The following is a 20498-nucleotide window of genomic DNA, read 5'->3' as shown; positions in this document are numbered from 1 at the left end:
CTCTCATTTACAATAGTTTGTTGTTGGTTTTGAAACTAGTTTATCCTGCCATCTCCAGATGACATAAGCATAGAAGGGCTATTAACGCAGTGGGATAGTGATTAGATGGTAAGGCAATGACATTTAATAAAAGTGTGCTCTGATTAGTTGAAATTGTAATTCTTTTGCTCCCATCATAATGAATTTGCAATTTTAGTTAAGTTCTATGAGCAGTTTTCCTATATAACCCCTCAATTTTGGCGGTCAGTCAGACATTTCTTGAAACTTTCCAATGCTGCTATGGATGCCGTCTGATTTCATACGGATTTTGCTGCTCATTTGGGGCTTAGATTTTTCCGGATTTTGATCATCTTTCTGTATTGCCCTAATACGGACATCCTTCATGACACTGATCACTTATAATTTCTATATTGTACCCTGTGAATTTTTGTAATAAATATTTTTAAATGTTCTACCTCTGACCTAGAACTCACTTATTGAGTATATCCTTCCTTAATTGACTTTATTTTTGATATGTCGTACGGTGCCTTGCCTCATGAAAATTAGGTTTAACACTGTTCCCGACCCAGGCACCATTGGGCGTGTAATGTAAGGATTCCCTGGGTCACAACTTCCCAATGATGCAAGCCAAGATCCATGTAGCAATGAAATCACTTAAACTTAAAAAAAGCATCAGGCCCGGCTGGCTTTACAACAAATTTTATAAAACGTTTCTCCATACATTTGCAACCCACATTTTCTCACTTTTTAACTTACTGGTAAAATAGGGGAAGTAGCACCAAGAATAGGAGAGGGTAACATCGCTTTCATCCCCAACCAAGGTAAGAAAAAAAACACGAAAAATAAACTCTGTGTGTACGTCTTTAAGGCCATCACACTCCAGAATGAGCTTGGAGCAGAGTATTATTGTTGTTCTTAAAAGCACATCATTTATTAATTCTGCTGGGCATTCCTACATTTTTATATGAATACAAGATTTACTGACAGTCATTAACCCCTCAGATGGTGAATCTGTGCATATCACGAGAAAATAATTCGATAAATTCTTACCTGATTACGAGCACCACAAACGTAAGTGCAGTCAAAAACTTTAACCTAAGATCTGCAAAGAACAACAATTGGACATTAAGACAAATATTTTGTGATCTATATATTTACACACAGAAATAAACACTGCACTTGATGGAGCCACTATCTCAATCACACCTCCACTGATAGAAATACCTCACAATCCATTTACAAAAATAAATAAAACTGAAAGAAAGTACTGCGAATGTTCATTCAGCACCCAAGAGGCGCACTCATGTCAGTCCAGAAGGTACCATTATATTTAGGTACAATTCTGCTAAGAAGAACACTGTAGTAAAGATTAAGCTTGGGGTTGGTAAGGATGGGTTGTATGAATTCATGAAGAGCATTAACCAGACAGGAAACTATCATTATTGGATAATCAACAAGCACTTTATTCACAAACTATGAACTAAACATGAAGCAGTTCACACCAAAAGACATCTGAGACACCTCTTTCCCTAAACATAATCACACTTGACAAAAAAAGATATACTTAAGATGCTGTGGGGGGAGGGTGAGGTGCTGGGGGTGTGTGTCAACAATCGCCTACTAAGAGCAGTGGATCACCGGAATGGAGCAATGTATGGCAGCAGAGAGGATGATATATGTGAGTCTGCCCCAACATATTTGACAGGACATGGGGTAAATAAAGACAGTATTATGGCCTTGGAAAGGAGAGGGCAGCCACACAAACAGAGCTTTAATATTTCTGGGGCAGAAGAAGAGGCTCAGCTGAGAAAATGGGTCACTAAATAGAACATGGGGGAAAGGAGGAGGGAGAAGTGACGACAATGCCTGATTATTAACATAATTTGTGAACAAGGCAGCAAATGCTGCCATAAAGAAATGTAAGAAAACTATGGCATTTATTGTTATCAACATGGATGTAACCTGTTACATGTTTTTAAAAATGCAATAAAAAAGAATGATAAAAAAAACATAATTTGTCCACAATTTTAAAATGCCAATGGTAGTGGAAATAGGGCCTAGACGATGTATGGGACAACCCCCTGTGCAATCACAGAGTTCCAAAGGCATTGCTAAAGGTGCATTTTGGGAATATGTCCATCTTGTCCCACACAGACCCATTTTCCTGGGCTCATTTACTACTAGATGCATCATTCATAAGCCATTCTCTAGGTATGACGCATATGTTTTATTCTATTCCAAGACCATTGGCTAGCTCCCCGTTTATGAAGTTGCGTTTTGCATTCCTTAAAATCAACATGCATACAGCTAAGTGGGATAACAGCTCAGATAATACCACCTTATGCAATCTGTGCACTAATAATGCTGTAGAAAACATTGAACATGTCCTATTTTTCGGTCCAATGTATATAAAACCCAGATGCAAATGGATTAGACATTTGTGTCTTACCTTAGGTTTTTGCACTTTCCAGCCAGCCCTTCTATTATTTCTAACTAATACCTCGCCTATTGTTGTCTTTGGCCTGAGCAGCTTTTTGCACATTGTATATTTAATAAGAAAGACGAAAGCTAAAGAGTTTTAATTCAATCTAGCACATGCTGGGGCCTTTGAATTGATGTTTTATTGAAAGAATTTGTGTTACTTTTTGAAATGTGCATATTTGTTCATATTTTGAATGCACTTTTTGATATCTTTCATTGTGTTATTAATGTCACTAATACTGTATACAGTTTGTCGCAGTATTGCTGATCGATTGTCATGCACCTAGGTTTGGGCACGAGAGGGTATTCTCTATGACACCAGGTTTATAGGTTCTGCCAGTAGATATTAGCATAGTCTGATCGCAGAGCGGACTGTTTTTTAGGTTTTTTCCTCCGGTTTGTGCTTGATATATTTCTCCATTGTACTCTTTTTCCCCTTGCCCCCCGTATGCTACTATGCACATTGTTGATATTATGATAATAAATTGTGTGATATTGCGTTTTAATTATATACTACTTTTTTTTTTTTTACCGAAATATAGTACTTTGTGAGACTGAAATTAAATGAACAAATTTCAACAAACAATAAAATCAAAAAACAAACTGCAGAAAAACTCTCATGAATAATAAATGAATGCAGTCTCAAAATATCACTGGTCAACAAATGTAAATGTAAATGTGGGATTCTTGTAAAGCGCACTGTTACTCTAACCGAGTGTCCTGGCGCTGTAGACCGCTGGGGAACCCGTCCTGGTTTTCCCTGTGAGATGGTCCCTTTCTGGGTATCTCCAGGGTGAAACCAGGCATCCCCGGCGTCTGTGGGGGGCCATTGTAGAGATGAGGCAAGCTTAATGCCCAGAGTTGCCGAGTGTGTTCCCTGGTTAGAGTAGGCACTGAGGTGAGAATTATCGAGTCCGTTGACCCTGGTCCAAGATCCTGCCGCGTCGGGAATTGAACCCTGGTCCCGGGCCGTTCTCTGCTTACAGGTCTGCTGCCTCTAACCAGTGAGCCACACCACTCAAAGACAGAACACAAAAAGGATAAACTGCCAACAGCGTGCCTGTGGTAAAAAAGAAACACTCATCCTACCATACCCGCCATGCAAGGCAATCAGGGCACCTGTGATTTTGAATGAAAATGTTGTTACTTGCAAGTAAACACCACCCCAAAACTAGAAATAATAATGAGGGAGGGAACTCTGAATACCCCCAGAGAGGCTCCGAAAAAGACTGGAAGCTGAAATGGTCACTATGAGAGAGCTTAGTAATTACATTTTTTCATGTATATTACTTTGGCGATACTGGTCTCATGTGTCATGTCAATAGCATGCTTTGTATTATAGTGACACTCCTCACCTTACGTCTAAGAAACAGGACGAGACTGCCCAAAATTCAAAAGGATCTATAAGCTTCCAACCTAGGACACATGCCCCCTCCCCCACCAAAAAAGAAAATAAGTTTGCTTCTTTACAAGCACTCAACATACATTTAAGAGATGTAAAAATAGATATCCACAGTATGTATGGAGAGAAGGGAAGAGACAAAACACACTCAAAGCATTCCTGCTAGGTGTATGATCAGATAATCACTCCTATTGTCTGCAGAAACAGGAGTAACATGAAACTCTAGACTACCTGCAGGAGACGGCAAAATACTACAGTCCAACTGGTGAAAAAATGACAGCAAAAAATAGGAACATTTCCAGAGTCTCTCTTTTGCAAGCAGCTAAAGTGTGAGTATGTGCCTGACATGTGAATGGATGCTTTATTCTACTTAATCAAAAGGTAAGAGGCTACCTGCACCGACTAATACACTCAACGTGGAAGGACTCTTGGAAATAATAGGAAGATTGTACAATGTACAGCATCTTGAATATCAACTGGTAAAGAAATTAACAGACATTTTTATTTCCAGAAGCTCTACGTAGGAGGATGAAAACTTTATTTTGTCGCTTTGTTCTTGGAAATGAAAGGCTTATTTCTTAAGGCAGACGTTAAGGCAACTGATCGTTAAAATATTTTTAAAAATCCATCTTACCAACATATGGCATGTTTTGTAGTTCTGAGCAAGCACGTACAATCAGGAAAAGCAAGTATAGGACATACAGAGAAGCGACCACGAGGAAGAAAATTTTCATTCCCTGTAATAAAAATGTAACAATTAGTCACTAACAGCTAACAATAGCTTTGTTTTGAGATAGCTAATGTACTAAGTGCAAACCATAAACGCAAGAAATGTAGAATATATTTCAATATATGCTCACACAAATATCTTTTTTTGTTAAATTGGATTCCAATTGTTTAAACATACATTTTTGACATTTTTGAGTGCAGTTAGTATTATTACACCGATTAGTGGTTGGGTTGGTAGTAGTTCACTTAACAAGGCAACAGTGGTATTTATTCAATAATAAAATAAGGGTCCACCTCACTACCTACCATTCACTGCACAGCATGATGGAGCTGCCATGCAGGGTATATCTGTATGAATCCCCAACATGGTACTCCTTTGGCCTGGTCAGTGTGTCCATCTTTGCACCCTGCATTTTATCTCCTTTCACTAACTTAGTAAACATGGGTAACTTATTTTTAAAACTATCTAGGCGGTATGCTATGTGTATTTATGAATTTAGACAGGAATATTGATACAATGGACATCTATTTTATTCCAAGATGTGCTTGCAACTGAGTGGGCAGTTTTACACGTTTATCAACCTTACTCTGAAAGTGTCCCAAAACACTGCCTAAATATCATTTCAGATTGGCCGTTTTAATCCTATATACATTTATACCTAGAAATTTCAATGAGAAAGGTGAATAGTCAAATAGTAATTCCTTAAACATGCTTAGTTCCAGGACACAGATGGTGAAAACCTCTGACCAGATCCAGTTGATACTTAAACCCAACATTTCCCCCCAGTTAGGGAGTAATTTATATGTTTGCTGTAGTGTAGGGTGATTTGTATACAGTAAACTGTTTCTTGCACATGGGGACAATATGGATTCTATTCCACGCGTTACCTTAGTCTTTCCCATGAGCTTTGCCCTCACCTGGAAAACGAATGGCCCTAGAGCCAACTCAAAAAATAAGAAGAACTGCTGACACGACTTTCAATTTCCTTTTTTTAATGTAGTCACAGGACTCGTTTTCCTAAGGCAAAAGGGTGATTAGGTCACAGGAGAACCCCAGCTACTGCAGTAACTGCCCGAGCATCTAACAATCATCTCCTAAAGCAGTGTAGATTTTGATTACAGAAATAATTCTGATTATCTCGGTCAATTTGTTGAAAACAGCAAGGTCTACAAATGGCCTAACACTCTTGTGTTTATTTTTGACTAGAAAAATAATGGGAGGGAGCAACCTCTATCTTATATCGCGTAAAAAGACAGCTACGATGTCTTGGATGCTAATATCCTATGCACTCCATGCTGGTGCACGATGGAGTGGACAGGCTGGTCCAATCAGGGACAATGAAAAAGGGTTGAAACAGACAAATTCCAGGATTGAGGACTTCAACCAGTGAGAGTAGCTGTTCTATAGAAGGCAACAGACTCCAAGACAAAAGGCATAATGCTGATTTAAACATGAAAAGTGCTACCCGGGCTGAACAGAAGATTCAACAGGGACATCCTTCGAACAACCATGTAGGCCTTTCGGGGTGGGGTGGGGGTCCGAGGGGAGATTCCCTCTGAAAAAAATCTAAGCAGTTCAGGTAGTAGAAGGGGGAACAACTCCACGTCAAATCCTTATTGAATATGTATCTCAGGTCTACAGTAGTAAAGGAATTGGCATATTGAAACAAAGATACCCTGGGACACTACAGGATACTGTGACAGTTTTATCCCCATTTACAATAACCATTTTGAAAACTTTCAAAAATTATCAAATGAAGATACACTGGCAGTCAAGTTACCACTAAGTGAGCAACAAAATATATTTGAAATAACCGCAATATCTTTTAACACAGCCTTCTTTATCGGGACAAATAGCAATTTATGTCCTCGTCCACCTGGATAACGAGATGAGATGAACAACAGACTCAGGAGGAGGAGCACAAGACATGTAATCTAGGGTAAGCACGAGCTCAAGCATCTGACCTCACACATCTGAACTCGGACAAGAGTGGCTGCTACTTACATCGGATGTGGAGTAGCTGGAGTAGCAGGATTAGTGCCAAACCACTAAACAGTCCATTCTCCTAAGTACAGGAGTTATAAGTAGTATTTGTTAATGACAGCTAACCTGAAAATTGCCGGTGTCGACTTTGTATTGGTATGTTGGGTCTCGTAGTTCATTTACCCTATAAAAAGGAAATTAATAAACAGTTTAAAAACATCAGACTCAAAATAACAGTACAGTCGGTCATATGCCAAACAAATAACCTCCTTTGCGTTTAATATTGTTTCAAAATGTAGAATTTTAAACTACTTACAAATACAGCTGCATCTTCTATATTAGTTTTTAAATATTGTTAAATGAATTAAAAGACAAAGGAACGGTCATTGTGCATGTGAAAGGATCACCAGGTAGAGTAGGCTAATATGAACATCCCACCGCAAGGGTGAAATACACTGACACAATATACAAAGTGCTCAGAGTTAAATTTTTACATGTTTGTGGCAGTCTGCTAATGCAATAAGAGTCATCTTCAGGATTTTTTTGTGTTTCTCAAATGTGCTGTAAATGAAGAGGTACTTGGTTTAGAGTCGCAAAAATAAAAATCTGAGAAGATCGTGTTCATCTTCTGAGGGCACCCCTTATTGCTTTAGGATGAAGCTGATGGCTTGCTGTACTAAGACTGTCTTTCAACTGGATGCAAGACAAAAGATTCTAAAAGATTCTGTATTTCTAACACTCTGGACAATGATAGATAGGCATAGAGCTTTAGATCTTGAAGAAACGATTCACTGTGCAGCCGAGCAGGATTTTGTAGTTGTCAAAATTAGCAACGTCTGAAAATACTTCAATGCTGGCATTATTCAGTTACTTGGGTCTATGTGACCCGAACTCAGTAGAGCACAGCACGTAGTCAGTAACTGTGTAGACATTCCTGAAATATGTGCCTGAAATAGGTGCAAACACCAAGAGTGCTAGAATAATGCACAAGGTTATCATGCTTCAATGTTCGTTCAAAACCCTGACTGCGGGATAAGAATACCTGGAACTTGGCGATGCTCAAAGACCACACTTGTGTTAAGGGTGGTCACTAAAATGTAATTATCTGTGAAGGGATCAATCTACTTCTTGACATATACTGTGTATCCCTATGTTAAAGTCTATCAATCTTGAAGCTGCTTGCATCAGGCTTCCTAAACTATTCTCTTGGTACGTTAGCTATAGATAATCTCTTTAGGTCCTAGGAGCAGGTGAGTTTATAATTGGCTTGGCAATCGTGGAACAAAGCACCTAGTTTAGGTAATTCAACTGCAAAGTGATTAAACATTTTAGAGAGAGAAATGGGGTGGAGTTGGGTAAAGGCGGTGAGATCTGTTTCAGCTGAAACTAAGAATGAAAGGTTAGTAAGAAAGCAACTCATATAATCTGTATTGGGGAATATAAGGACAACAAATAAATCCAGATAAAATACTATTAGCCACAGGGTCAAACATCTGAAACTATAAAAAACTATTATTTTTTTTTAAACGAAATAACTTACGTTTGCCAAATTCCCAGAGTCACTGATGCCATCCACAGAAGCCCAACAATGAAAATTTTAGGTAAATAGAAAGTCAGGCACTTCCTTTCTCCCTGCACGAGGAACAAAAATAAAATAACTATTTCTAACATGGGGAACACTTTTTATAACAAACTGATTATATATCAATTCACAGTAGGCTTTCAGCTTAGCATGTAAACTAATCACACCTACTCAGAAATGGATAAAGTCTCCCCAATGCAGATATATTCTGGTTTGCCGTTTCCTATTGTGAACAACTGATTTTGCAGAGAACTGCACAAGTATATTGCTTTTCAATGTCAATTGTTCATCAGATTGATAGAAATATAGACATTATGTCATAAGATTTGAATCATTGGGTCCGCCAGTCAGTCCATTTCCTGCCAGCTTTTCACAAGAAGTACCCTCTTTGTTTCTCCATATTCACCTTGTCTTACTCTGTAGTAATGCATCGGGTTTCTATTCTACCCTTTTTCAAACTATTTGCCGGGTTTTGTTTCCACAATTTTAGGTGTGAAGATACTAAGTGCATTTGATACCCTCTGATGAAAAGAGCATGGTAAAATACTGCTTACCAACTCTTCCCAGTTTCATATCAAGACATATAGTTCAAGAAGCAGTTTCCCATGAAACATCTGTGCCAAGTCTACTGTCTACATTCCTTTCTGGGAATTTTATCGATTCCTGCCTTCCTCTCTTTTCCACCAGTTTATAGATTTTAATTCTTTAGCCTTTCCTCATAGGATTTGAGATGTATACTGTGAAACCATTTATGAATTTGGTCTCTGGATATTTTCCAACCAGTCTTCATCTATCTGGAGATATTATTTCTAGAACTATGGACATACCACAAGAGGGGGCCCTAAAGAACAAGTTACTTACATTTGGTAACGATGTATCAGTAGGAGACATATGTTAAGTATAGATTCCTTACCTTAGAATTATCCCCAGGTGTCAGACTGGATCTGGAGGATGTTTTCTCAGCAGTACCCTTGCGCATCGGTAGGTGGTGTCGGTCGACTAGGCCTCCGTCTTCGACATCTTGTTCGCCAGGATGACGTTGCGGTGTCTAAATAGAAGCTTCCCCTGCGCGCTGACGTCAGTTCTGACACGACTTTCCACACCAGAAGCGCAGAGCCATGCAAGACACTGACCACTGGTGCGCTAAATTAGGGTCCTGCAAGGGAGTCCCTGTCCCTAGAAGTCAGTTCACAGAGCGGGGAGAATGGGTGGGGCAGTAAGGAATCTATAACTAACATATGCCTCTTACAGATACCACGTTACCAAAGGTAAGTAACTTGTGCATCTGAAAGAGACTGTTAGTTATAGAATACTTACCTTAGAATAGATACCCCAGCAATACCAACCCTGGAGGAGGGTCTGCGAACTAAGTTCACACCAGAAAGTTCTGGAGGGCAGAATGGGCGAAATAGCCGTCTCTCCGGACTTGGCTGTCCAGGCAGTAATGTCTAGTGAACGTGTGCGAGGATGCCCACGTGGCCGCCTGAGAGATCTCAAGGAGGGGAACTCCGGGAGCAAGAGCAGTGGTGAACGCCGTATCTCTGGTAGAATGAGCACGGAGCCCCACTGGAGGTTCCTTCTGCGCCAAAGCTTAGCATATTTTAATACAAAGAACAACCCATCTAGAGGTGGTCTGCTTTTGAACGGCCCAACCTTTCTTGGCACCCACATAAACAACGAAGAGCTGATCGGCCACCCAGAAATCTTTTGTGCGGTCAAAGTAGAAAGACAGCGCACACTTGGGGTCCAGGCAATGGAGTCTCTCCTCCTCGTTGGAGTGCGGAGGTGGGAAAAAGATGGGCAAAGTAATGGTTTGTACAATGTGAAAGGGTGTTACCACTTTGGGAGGGAACAAAGATCTTGTCCTAAGCACCTCTTTGTCCGGATGCACAGAGAACAAAGGTGGCTTAGAAGAAAGCCTGGAGCTCACTCACTATGTGAGCAGAGGGGATGGCAACAAGGAAAGCTGTCTTCAGAGTGAAGAGCCTGAAAGGACGGTTGTGAAGAGGCTCGAAGGAAGCGCACAAAAGGTAGGTTAAGACAAGATTCAAGTCCCACTGGGGCATTATGAAGGGAGAAGGAGGAAAGAGATGAGTAATGCCCTTTAAGAATCTCTGTACATTAGGGGACTTGAACAAATATGGCTGATCTGGAAGCCGAAGGAAAGCAGAGATGGCCAAAAGATAGCCCTTAAGAGTGTCCAGCGCAGAGCCCTGCTAGGCTAAAGAAAGTATATATAACAGGACCTCTGAAAAAGGGTCAGAAAGGGGGTCCACAGCCATGCCACAAACATGTTCCATCAACAGGTGTTTACCGACTTAGTGGAGGGATGCCTGGCTGCCAAGATAAAGCTACAGACTTTGGGAGGAAGGTCAAAAGCGGTCAACTGTTGCCACTCAATCTCCACGCTAGGAGGTGGAGGTTGGACAGGTTCGGGTGAAGAACCCTGCCCTGCTGCTGCGACAGAAGATCCTCCAGAAGAGGCAGTCTGAGTGGAGGATCGATGGCCGTGGTCAAGAGCTCTGGGTACCAGACTCTTCGTGCCCAGTCCGGAGCCACAAGAATGACTTGGGCCTGGTTGCGATTGATCTTCTCCAGCACTCTCGGCATAAGTGGTAATGGCGGAAAGGCATACAGGAGGCCGCAGTTCCACTTGCGATGAAAAGTGTCACCTTGGAAATTCCAACGCACAGAATTGCTGACATTGAGCGTTCTCTTCGGTGGCGAACATATCTAACCAAGGCTCTCCCCACTGCTGAAAGAGACCTTGTATCACCTTCGAGTGAAGAGGCCATTCGTGATCCACCAGGCACTGGTGGTGGAGTTTTTCCGCACTGGCATTGAGAGAACCTGCCAGGTGTCGAACCACCAGGGTCATACCCTGATGTTCCAGCCATGTCCATAGACGAAGAGCCTCTTGACATAGGGTCCACGCCCCCACCCGCCCTGTTTGTGGCAGTACCACGTGGTGGTGGTGTTGTCTGTGAACACCTGCACCACCTTCCCTTTGAGAGAGGCAAGGGATGCCTTCAGTGACAGACCAATCTCCCGGAGCTCCAGCAGGTTGATATGGAGCCAGGACTCCACTGGAGACCAGACACCTCTGATCTCCGCCTCTTTCAGATGGCCGCCCCATCCCAGGAGTGATGCATCTGTCACTACTGTGAGGTCTGGTTGGGGAAGGGAGCGGGATCTGCCTCTGACCCAAGTGTGGTTTGTTAGCCACCACTTCAGTTGTTGCACAGTTCCCGCCGAGATCTGGACGTATTCAGAAAGATTGCCCTGATGCTGCATGCACTGAAACTTCAGGTCCCACTGCAGAGCCTGCATATGCGTCTAGCATGATCCACCAGCAGGATGCAGGTAGCCATGAGGCCAAGCAGCCTCAGGGTCATTCTCACTGAAATCCGGCACAGAGGCTGAAACAGTTATCCTAGCCTGACCATCCCAGACTCGCTGCTCGGGAGGATAGGCTCAAAACTGTACTGTGTCCAAAACCGCCTGATAAAAGGGAGCATTTGAGAAGGGGTCAGGTGTGAGTTTGGCCCGTTGATAGTCGACCCCAGCGAGTGTAGGAGGTACGCCGTAGTCTGGAGGTGGGAGACGACAGTCTGAGGCGAGCCCGCCTTCAACAGCCAGTCGTCGAGATAGGGGGAAGATTGGAACTCTTGATCTGTGCAGCTGAGCTGCGACCACGTCCATCACTTTCGTGAACACCAGAGGGGCGCTGGTAAGGTCAAAGGGGATCATGGTGAACTGAAAATGCTTGTGGCCTACATTGAGCCGCAGGTAGCGTCTGTGGGCTCGCAGGACAGGGTGTGATAATAGGCGTCCTGCAAGTCCAGCGCTACGATCCAGTCTCCAGGGTCGAGTTCTGACAGGACCTGAGCCAGGGTTAGCATTTTGAACTTCTCCTTCCGGAGGAAGCGGTTGAGGGCCCTGAGGTCTATAATAGGACGCAGGCCTTTGTCTTTCTTGGGCACTAGAAAGTAGCGGGAATAGCAACCACGCCCTACTTCTGGCGTAGCGTAGGAATCCTCTCAGTGGCTTCCTTGACCAAAAGAGTCAAGACTTCCTGGCGAAGAAGTGCCAGATGATCCTCTGATATGCGATCAAAAGACTTTGGCATGGAGGAAAGGGTAGGCTCGAAGGGGAGGGAGTAGCCCCTTGGGACTGACCACAAAACGCACCTGCCCGACGTGATGGTTTGCCAGTGGGGGAGGTGATGGTGAATCCTACCACCCACTGGCTTTTGATGACCCAGGAAGGTCAGAATAGGAACGTTTCGAGGCTGCTGCAGGGGTAGGAAGGGTGGACTGGCCCTCCCGCTGGCCCCCAGACCCACGTTGCTGGGTCCCACGTCCACGCTGAGAATGGGTAGCTTGCCTAAACCAGTGGCTGGTTTGGGCTGGACGTGTTGGGGTGACCCTTCCGTAGCCACGAAAGGAGTGAAAAGCAGACTGAGTTGGACGAGTCGCCACTTCGAGGCCCAAGGATCTGGCCGTAGCTCGAGAATCCTTAAAGCAGTCCAGCGCCAAATCTGCCAGTCACCAAAAAGGCGACGGCCATAAAAGGGCATGTCCTGCAAGGTTGCCTGGACATCCTCTGAGAAGCCACATGTCCTCAACCAGGCATAGTTCTGTGGGCTACCGACTTGGCAATCGTTCTGCCCAGTGAGTTGGTGGTATCCAATCCACATCGAATCGTTAATTTGGCTGAATCTCTCCCATCCGCCACTGCCTGGGAGATAACATCCCGGGCCTTATCCGGGCACTGAGGCAGCACCTGCGCAACCGTATCCCAGATGATATGGGAGTTTCGGCCCAAGAGACATGTGTTATTCACAGACTGCAATGCCAAGCTGGAGGAAGAGAACATGCGCTTCCCAAGGAGCAGAAGGGAATGCGCCCTTCGAGGAAGAGGCTTGGATGACCAAGCTCTCTGGGTAAGGGTGTTGAGTGAGAAAAACTGGGTCGCCCGGAGTCGGGCAGTGGTGGCGGGCAATTGTCCGTTCCACAGGAGCCTCTGTGCTGGGCTTGGACCAGGCGCCCAGAAGGACGTCAGTGAGGGCTTTGTTGAACAGCAAAAGGGGCTCAGATGAAGTTGTCGCCGGTTGAAGTACCTCTATCAGGAGATTAGTCCTGACTGCCACTGTAGGGAGCTGCAGGCCCAAGGTCTCAGCAGCCCTCCTCACCACCACAGCATTAGATGCTCCTTCCTCCGTAGCCACGGTAGGGGGAGAACGCACGCCAAGGTCAGGAGAAGTGTCCAGACCACTGGCGTCACCCAGGTCCTCTCTCCAGTCCGGCTTCTCCAGCTGGTTTGTTAGAGGGTCAGAAGACCCCTCCCAATCCTCATCACCACCTTCTGGGCGATACGCAACACCAGGGATGAACAGGGGAACAAAAGTACCCCCCATCGTCGGATTTGACGTCGTTCGCCGTTGATCCGGCTCCAGGTCCATCTCGGGGGTGAGGACTGGCACGGCGTCAGCTGGGGCATGGCCAGCCCAAGGGAAGATTGACTAAGGTGGACCGGCGTCGATCCGGATCCATGGAAGTCCACATGCGCCGAGCCTTCGGCATCGAAGGCCCAGGACCCCCAACTGACTCTGTGGGGCACGGAGACGCGCCAGCAGAGTTGGGCTGCCCAAAAATGGAGTGGAGAGCTTCGTAAAAGGCACGAAGATGGGGGGGAGAGAGGCGCGGAGCTGTCTCAGAAACAGGCACCGAATACAGAGCCTTAGAGCGACGACGCTCTGGGTCCCACATCGCGTCAGCCGACCGACGGGGAGAACGCGAAGAGAGGCGATGCTTCTTCTTGTGCTTCGACTTACCCGAAGACTCTGAGGACTTGGAGTGCAACAAGGTGGGATGAATCCGGGACCAGTCTCGAGAGCTTCCTCTCGAGTGGGACCAGTAACGACACGGAACCAACTGCGGGGTCTCCAATAGCTTTCAGGACCGCTCCCGCAAAGACTTTGGATTCATGGTCAGACGGTAGGAACAAGACTTCGGGTTGTGGTCACGCTCCAGGCACCAGAGGCACACAAGGTGCGGGTCCATCGCAAGCATCAGTTTATGACAGGCCTCGGAGGGCTTGAAGTCGGTTCGTCGATGAGACATCCCTTGCACTCCAGGAGTCCAAGACTCGAAAAAGAAGCTGACAAAAGTCGAAAAAAGCTTAGACAAAAAGTGACTAAAGGGGTAGTTCTATCTAGATCTGCGCTAGGCTGGCGCGGAAAAAGAAATAACAGACGTCAGCGTGCAGGGGTGGCATCTATATAGACACCGCAATGTCATCTGGGTGAACATGATGCCGACGACGGACGCAGAGTTGACCGACGCCACCTACCGATGCACAGGGGTACTGCTGAGAAAAAATTCTATGGATACAGTTTGACGCCTGGGAGTAATTCTAAGGTAAGGAATCTATAACTAACAGTTGCTTTCAGATGTTACATGTATAGTGGCAAAACAACCTTTCATTTTCTCAGGGCTATACCCTCTCTTTGAATACTGAACTAGAACTATTTCTTGCCCGACACGTCAGACACCGTTCGGGGGCCACATGGTAGACAGGGGGCTACTGGACCATATATGTGAAGGAGAGTATGGTCTGCTTTCCTATGGTCACCCCATTTTTTTGCTTTTTGCTTCACTGGTTTTCGACTTAATGTGGCTGTGGGCCTGCTAATCAGACCCACAGCCCTGCTGTTCTCTCTCTAAATTTCACACCATGTACTTTAGGTACATCACCAATTGGGATTTGGGTCACCATTATGAGTCCCTGTACAGTGTACTATAGGTACCCAGGGCATAGGTGCACCCAAGGCCTACCAGGGGCTGCAGCATATCTTTTGCCACCCCTGGCTGGCCATCCAAACTGACAACTGGCTGATCACTCAGCTGGGGCAAGGTTGTGTAATCACCCCTTGCTTAGATATAGTATACCTATGTCTAACCTTATATCTGGACACATATACACCTATAAGTCACTCCTATGCCAGGCCTTAACAATCCTGAAGGCAGAGTGCTTGGTTTTATGTGAGATGGTGCTGTAGCATGAGCTGAGCCTGTCTGCAGCTTTCGGAACCATGTCCTTATAGCTGTTTCAGGATATTGCCATACCATATACTCTTGAGTGCATGATGTACCTCGCGGTCAGATGCTAACTTTGGTTTGGCTTTATCAAAACATGTCGTGTAAGGTGTCATACGCTTTGGAATACTACCCCCTTGCCAATTCTGGCGACGGGGGTAGCATTCCACCCTTCTAGAGGGAGAACACATGTTACTTCCATTAATCCCGGTTAAAGTTAACCAGAGCCTCAGAATCACAAAATGGATGCTTCTGCCACACACACAAGTCTGACCTCCTGCTGCTGGGAGTCCTTCCAGCGAGGGAGGCTTGGACAATAGGTTTCCTGTCACAGGGAGGTGCTAGCACCACCCAAGACAGGTTATAGTGTATTGGGGCAGGGAGGGCTGAATGAAAGGAGACACTGCCTGGGGCACACAAGGTGTCCCATGCATAGGCCAGTTCAAACCGGTGCTGGGGCACTCCACTTGTTATGCGCTTGTGCTTCTGTGCTCATAAAGAGTTCAGAGGATTGATTTAGAAATAAATACATATATATTTTGAATATATAACCTGTGTGGTGTCCTTTCATTTGCTATTAAAAGGTTTGCATATGGTAAAACAGCTGGCTTCACATGCCCTCTTGAGTTTAGCCTAAGACTGCTTTTGTCCATGCTACCATTAGGATAGCTGGTCTATAAGGTTGACTTTACAACCATCACCATAAGGGTTGTTTGGACTGGTGCAAGGTGCTCACTAGAATAGTGAACATCATATACCAGGCCAACTTCTCACAATATGTGTTAGTTGGGGGTCATTTGCCACTTGTGTCCTAGTGTCCATCTTACTATGGTTCTGTAAATTAGACTCTCAGGGTAGTGAGAACGTACAGTTAAAGGATTCTGAGGGAGATAGTGTTGGGGGACAGACTCCGTATTCAACAAACAACGGACTCAATAAACCACTATCCAGGCCAGTGCTTTTCTTTTTAGTAAAACAAAGTACTTCACAGCAGTACAGAATACTACACAATTAGATAAGGGTACGACCAGAAAGTTAAATGTGGGTGTTTAAACCCATGGGCATTCAAATACTGAACACTCTGTGATGCCCTTTGTCCCGCTCTAATGTGTCTCCTAATGTACAAGTTCAACTCCCTGCACATTGAATTTAGGCAAGATTAGGCACAGGTGCAAGTTTCACTAAACTGTCCCCACATTGGCAACTTGTGGTCCGTTCAAACAGTTCTTAGTCTGAAGAGTCTCACCCATAATTTCCTATTTGACACTTATCTTTGCCTGTGTTACAGTCTCTCAGTTTCTGGAGACCGCACATCAGGGTTTAGCTGTTTAAGTGGAGATGAGGTTGGGCTGTCGCTGGAGGCATCTTTGGCTTTGTTCAAAAGCGGCTGCAGTTTAGCTCCTTGGGCTGGCTGCGCTGAAGTTATCAATGCACCTGGTCAGACTGGCAGAAGCCCGACGCACAAGTTACTTACCTTCGGTAACGATATATCTGTAAGAAACAGTAGTTAGTATTAGATTCCTTACCTTAGAATATCCCCAGGCGTCAGACTGGATCCGGAAAATTTTCCGTAGCAGTACCCCTGCGCGTCGGTAGGCGTCTGCGGCTCCGCGTCCGTCGTCGTTGGCGCCGGGATGACGTCGAAGGACTTAGACGCCGCCCTCGCGCGCTGACGTCAGTTCTTATACACAGCTTTTCCGCACCAGGAAACACAGAGCCATGATAAAAACCAACACTGGTGCCATAAAACTCGGGCGCTGAAAGGGGATGGCCTTAACCCTAATTATCGGTTCACAGAACGGGGAGGATGGGTTGGGCGGTAAGGAATCTAATACTAACTTCTGTTTCCTACAGATATATCATTACCGAAGGTAAGTAACTTGTGCATCTGAAAGAAACAGGTTAGTATTAGATTCCTTACCTTAGAATAGATACCCCAGTAATACCAACCCCGGTGGTGGGTCTGCGAACCAATGATCACACCAGAAAGTCCTGGAGAACGGAACGGCCGAAAAAGCCATCTCTCCGGACTTGGCTGTCCAGGCAGTAGTGTCTTGCGAACGTGTGCAGCGAGGCCCACGTAGCTGCCTGACAGATGTCCTGCAAGGGGACTCCACGACCCAGGGCAGTGGTAGCCACCGTGGCCCGAGTAGAATGGGCCCTCAGACCAACAGGAGGCTCCTTCCTCGCCAAAGAGTAGCAGATCTTGATGCACAAGACGACCTACCGAGAGATGGTTCGTTTGTGCACCGCATGACCCTTCTTAGCGCCCACGTAACCAGAGTTGGTCATCCACCCGGAACTGGCGTGTGCGATCCAGATAAAATGAGAGCGCACGTTTTGGGTCCAGACGGTGGAGCCTCTCTTCCTCTTTCGAGGGATGTGGAGGCGGAAAGAAGATGGGCAAGGTGATGGACTGCCCGATGTGGAAGGCTGTGACCACCTTGGGCAGGAAAGAGGGTCGCGTCCGCAACACAACTTTGTCCGCATGGACAGAAAGGAAAGGAGATTTAGAAGAAAGGGCCTGGAGCTCACTCACTCTCCTGGCAGAGGTGATGGCAACCAGGAATGCAGTCTTAAGGGTAAGAAGACGACGAGGACAGTTATGAAGTGGCTCGAAGGGAGCGCACATCAGATAGGTCAGAACAAGGTTCAAGTCCCACTGAGGCATCACGAAAGGAACAGGAGGGAACATATGAGTGATGCCCTTCAAGAACCTATTTACAACTGGCGACTTGAACAAAGAGGGCTGATCAGGTAGCCTTAAGAAGGCGGAAATGGCAGAAAGGTAGCCCTTGATAGTGCCCAGAGCAGAGCCCTGCTGGGCAAGAGAAAGAAGAAAGAGAAGGACCTCAGAAAGAGGAGCAGAGAGTGGATCCACAGCCTTTGCTGTGCACCATGCCACAAATTTGTTCCGCCTGCCGTTGTATACCGATTTTGTGGAGGGACGCCTGGCTGCCAGAATAACATCACAGACTTCAGGAGGCAAGTCAAATGGCCTCAACTGTCGCCGCTTAATCTCCACGCATGGAGGTGGAGGCTGGACAGATTCGGGTGGAGGACCGTCCCCTGCTGCTGCGACAAAAGGTCCTCCTGAAGAAACAGATGAATTGGGGGATCGACTGACATGCTGAGTAGCTCAGGATACCAGTATCTTCGTGCCCAGTCCGAAGCCACAAGGATGACTTGGGCCCGGTCGCGCCTGATCTTCTTCAGCACTCTGGGCAGAAGTGGTATAGGCGGAAAGGCGTACAACAGACCGCAACTCCACTCGCGACGAAAAGCGTCGCCGAGCGAGTGCCGCCTTGGAAATTCCAACGTGCAGAACTGATGACATTGCGCGTTCTCTTCTGTGGCGAATAGATCTAACCAAGGCTCTCCCCACTGCTGAAAGAGACCTTGCGCCACGTCCGAGTTCAGACGCCATTCGTGATCCATCATGCACCCACGGCTGAGTTTGTCCGCCCTGGCGTTCAGGGACCCTGGCAGGTGTTAAACCACCAGGGTTACGCCCTGATGTTCCAGCCACTGCCAGAGGCGCAGAGCCTCCTGGCATAGGGTCCACGCCCCCACCCCGCCCTGTTTGTTGGAGTACCACATGGCTGTGGTGTTGTCCGTGAACACCTGCACTACACTCCCCCGGACAGAGGGGAGGAATGCCTTCAGTGCAAGCCGGATCGCCTGCAGCTCCAGAAGGTTGATATGGAGCCGGGACTCCGCCGGAGACCAGAGTCCTCTGATCTCCGTCTCTCCCATGTGGCCCCCCCCCCCAGCCCTGGAGGGACGCGTCAGTCACAACTACGTGCTCCGGTTGGGAGAGGGATCTGCCACTGACCCAATTGCGGTCCGTGAGCCACCACTGCAACTGTCTTGCAGTGCCCTCCGAGATAAAGACGTGGTCGGACAAGTTGCCCTGATGCTGGGCCCACTGAAACTTCAGGTCCCACTGCAGAGCCCATATCCGCCACCGGGCGTGATGCACCAGAAGAATGCAGGAGGCAATCAGCCCCAGAAGCCGCAGCGTCAACCTGACTGAGGCTCGGGATAACGGCTGAAAGATCGGAATCAGAGCCTGAATATCCCGACCCCGCTGTTCGGGAGGATAAACCTGAAACTGCGCCGAGTCTAGATGAAGAGGAGCTTCTGGGAGGGACACAGGTGCAACTTTGGCACATTGATGGAGAACCCCAGCATGTGCAGGAGGTCGGCCGTAGTCTGGAGGTGACGGACGACTGTCTGGGGCGAGCCCGCCTTAAACAACCAGTCGTCGAGGTAGGGTAAGACTAAAACCCCTAGCCTGCGCAGAGGAGCTGCGACCACCGCCATCACTTTCGTGAACACCCATGGGGCGCTGGTAAGGCCGAAGGGGAGCACGGTAAACTGAAAGTGCTCGTGGCCTACCGTGAACCGCAGGTAACGCCGGTGGGCTGGCAGGACGGGGATGTGAAAATAACGTCCTGCAAGTCCAACGCTACCATCCAGTCTCCCGGGTCCAGGGCAGCTAAGACCTGAGCGAGAGTCAGCATCTTGAACTTCTCCTTCCGGAGGAAGCCGTTGACGTTCCGCAGGTCCAAGATAGGACGAAGGCCCCCTTTGCCCTTCTTGGGAACCAGAAAGTAGTGGGAGTAACAACCACATCCTACTTCTGGCCCAGGAACGCGCTCGATGGGCCCCTTGGCCAAGAGGGCCGCAACTTCCTCTTGCAGAAGTTTCAATTGATCCCCCGACACGCGGTGGCTCTCCGGTGGCATGGCTAGAGGGGTCGCCTCGAAAGGGAGGGAGTAGCCCTTTCGGACGATTTGCAGCACCCACCTGTCCGACGTGATGGAGCGCCAGTGGAGGAGGTGATGGCGAACCCTGCCCCCCACTGGCGTAAAATGGGCCTAAAAGCTCGGACTAGGAAGGATTTGAGGCAGATGCTGCGGGGGTGGATGTGGACTGGCCTCGCCGTTGTCCCCTGTTACCGCCGCGACGGTAACCACAACCGCCGCCGTGCTGTATGGTAGTCTGCGGCCCGTGGCTGGCAAGACGTGTGGGGGCGCCCCTTCCGTGGCCACGAAAGGAGCGCTGGGCAGAAGATTGCTGGCACGGTGCCGACAGGCCCTAGGACTTGGCCGTAGCCCTGGAGTCCTTAAAGCATTCCAGCGCACTATCTGCCTTGCCACCGAAGAGGTGGCTGCCATCAAACGGCATGTCCATAAGGGTGTTCTGGACATCGGT

General features: G+C 46.8%; 1 protein-coding gene across 2 annotated transcripts in view; it reads right to left on the bottom strand.

The window, feature by feature from the left end:
- TMEM181 (transmembrane protein 181) overlaps positions 1-20498 on the bottom strand; it is a 377932-nt gene that overhangs the window by 62794 nt on the left and 294640 nt on the right. For both annotated transcript variants that reach the window (XM_078649124.1, XM_078649125.1), the window contains exons 10-13: positions 8137-8228; positions 6723-6780; positions 4518-4620; positions 1051-1102 (exon numbers count right to left, since the gene is read on the bottom strand). In XM_078649124.1, coding sequence (XP_078505250.1) covers positions 1051-1102; positions 4518-4620; positions 6723-6780; positions 8137-8228 — 305 coding nt within the window. The remainder of the gene's footprint in view (positions 1-1050; positions 1103-4517; positions 4621-6722; positions 6781-8136; positions 8229-20498) is intronic.

This window comes from Lissotriton helveticus, chromosome 6 (genome assembly GCF_964261635.1).
Source record: "Lissotriton helveticus chromosome 6, aLisHel1.1, whole genome shotgun sequence".
NCBI classification, from domain to species: Eukaryota; Metazoa; Chordata; class Amphibia; order Caudata; family Salamandridae; genus Lissotriton; species Lissotriton helveticus.
Note: the sequence above shows the minus strand (reverse complement) of the source record. Positions and strands in the feature narration are given on the sequence as shown.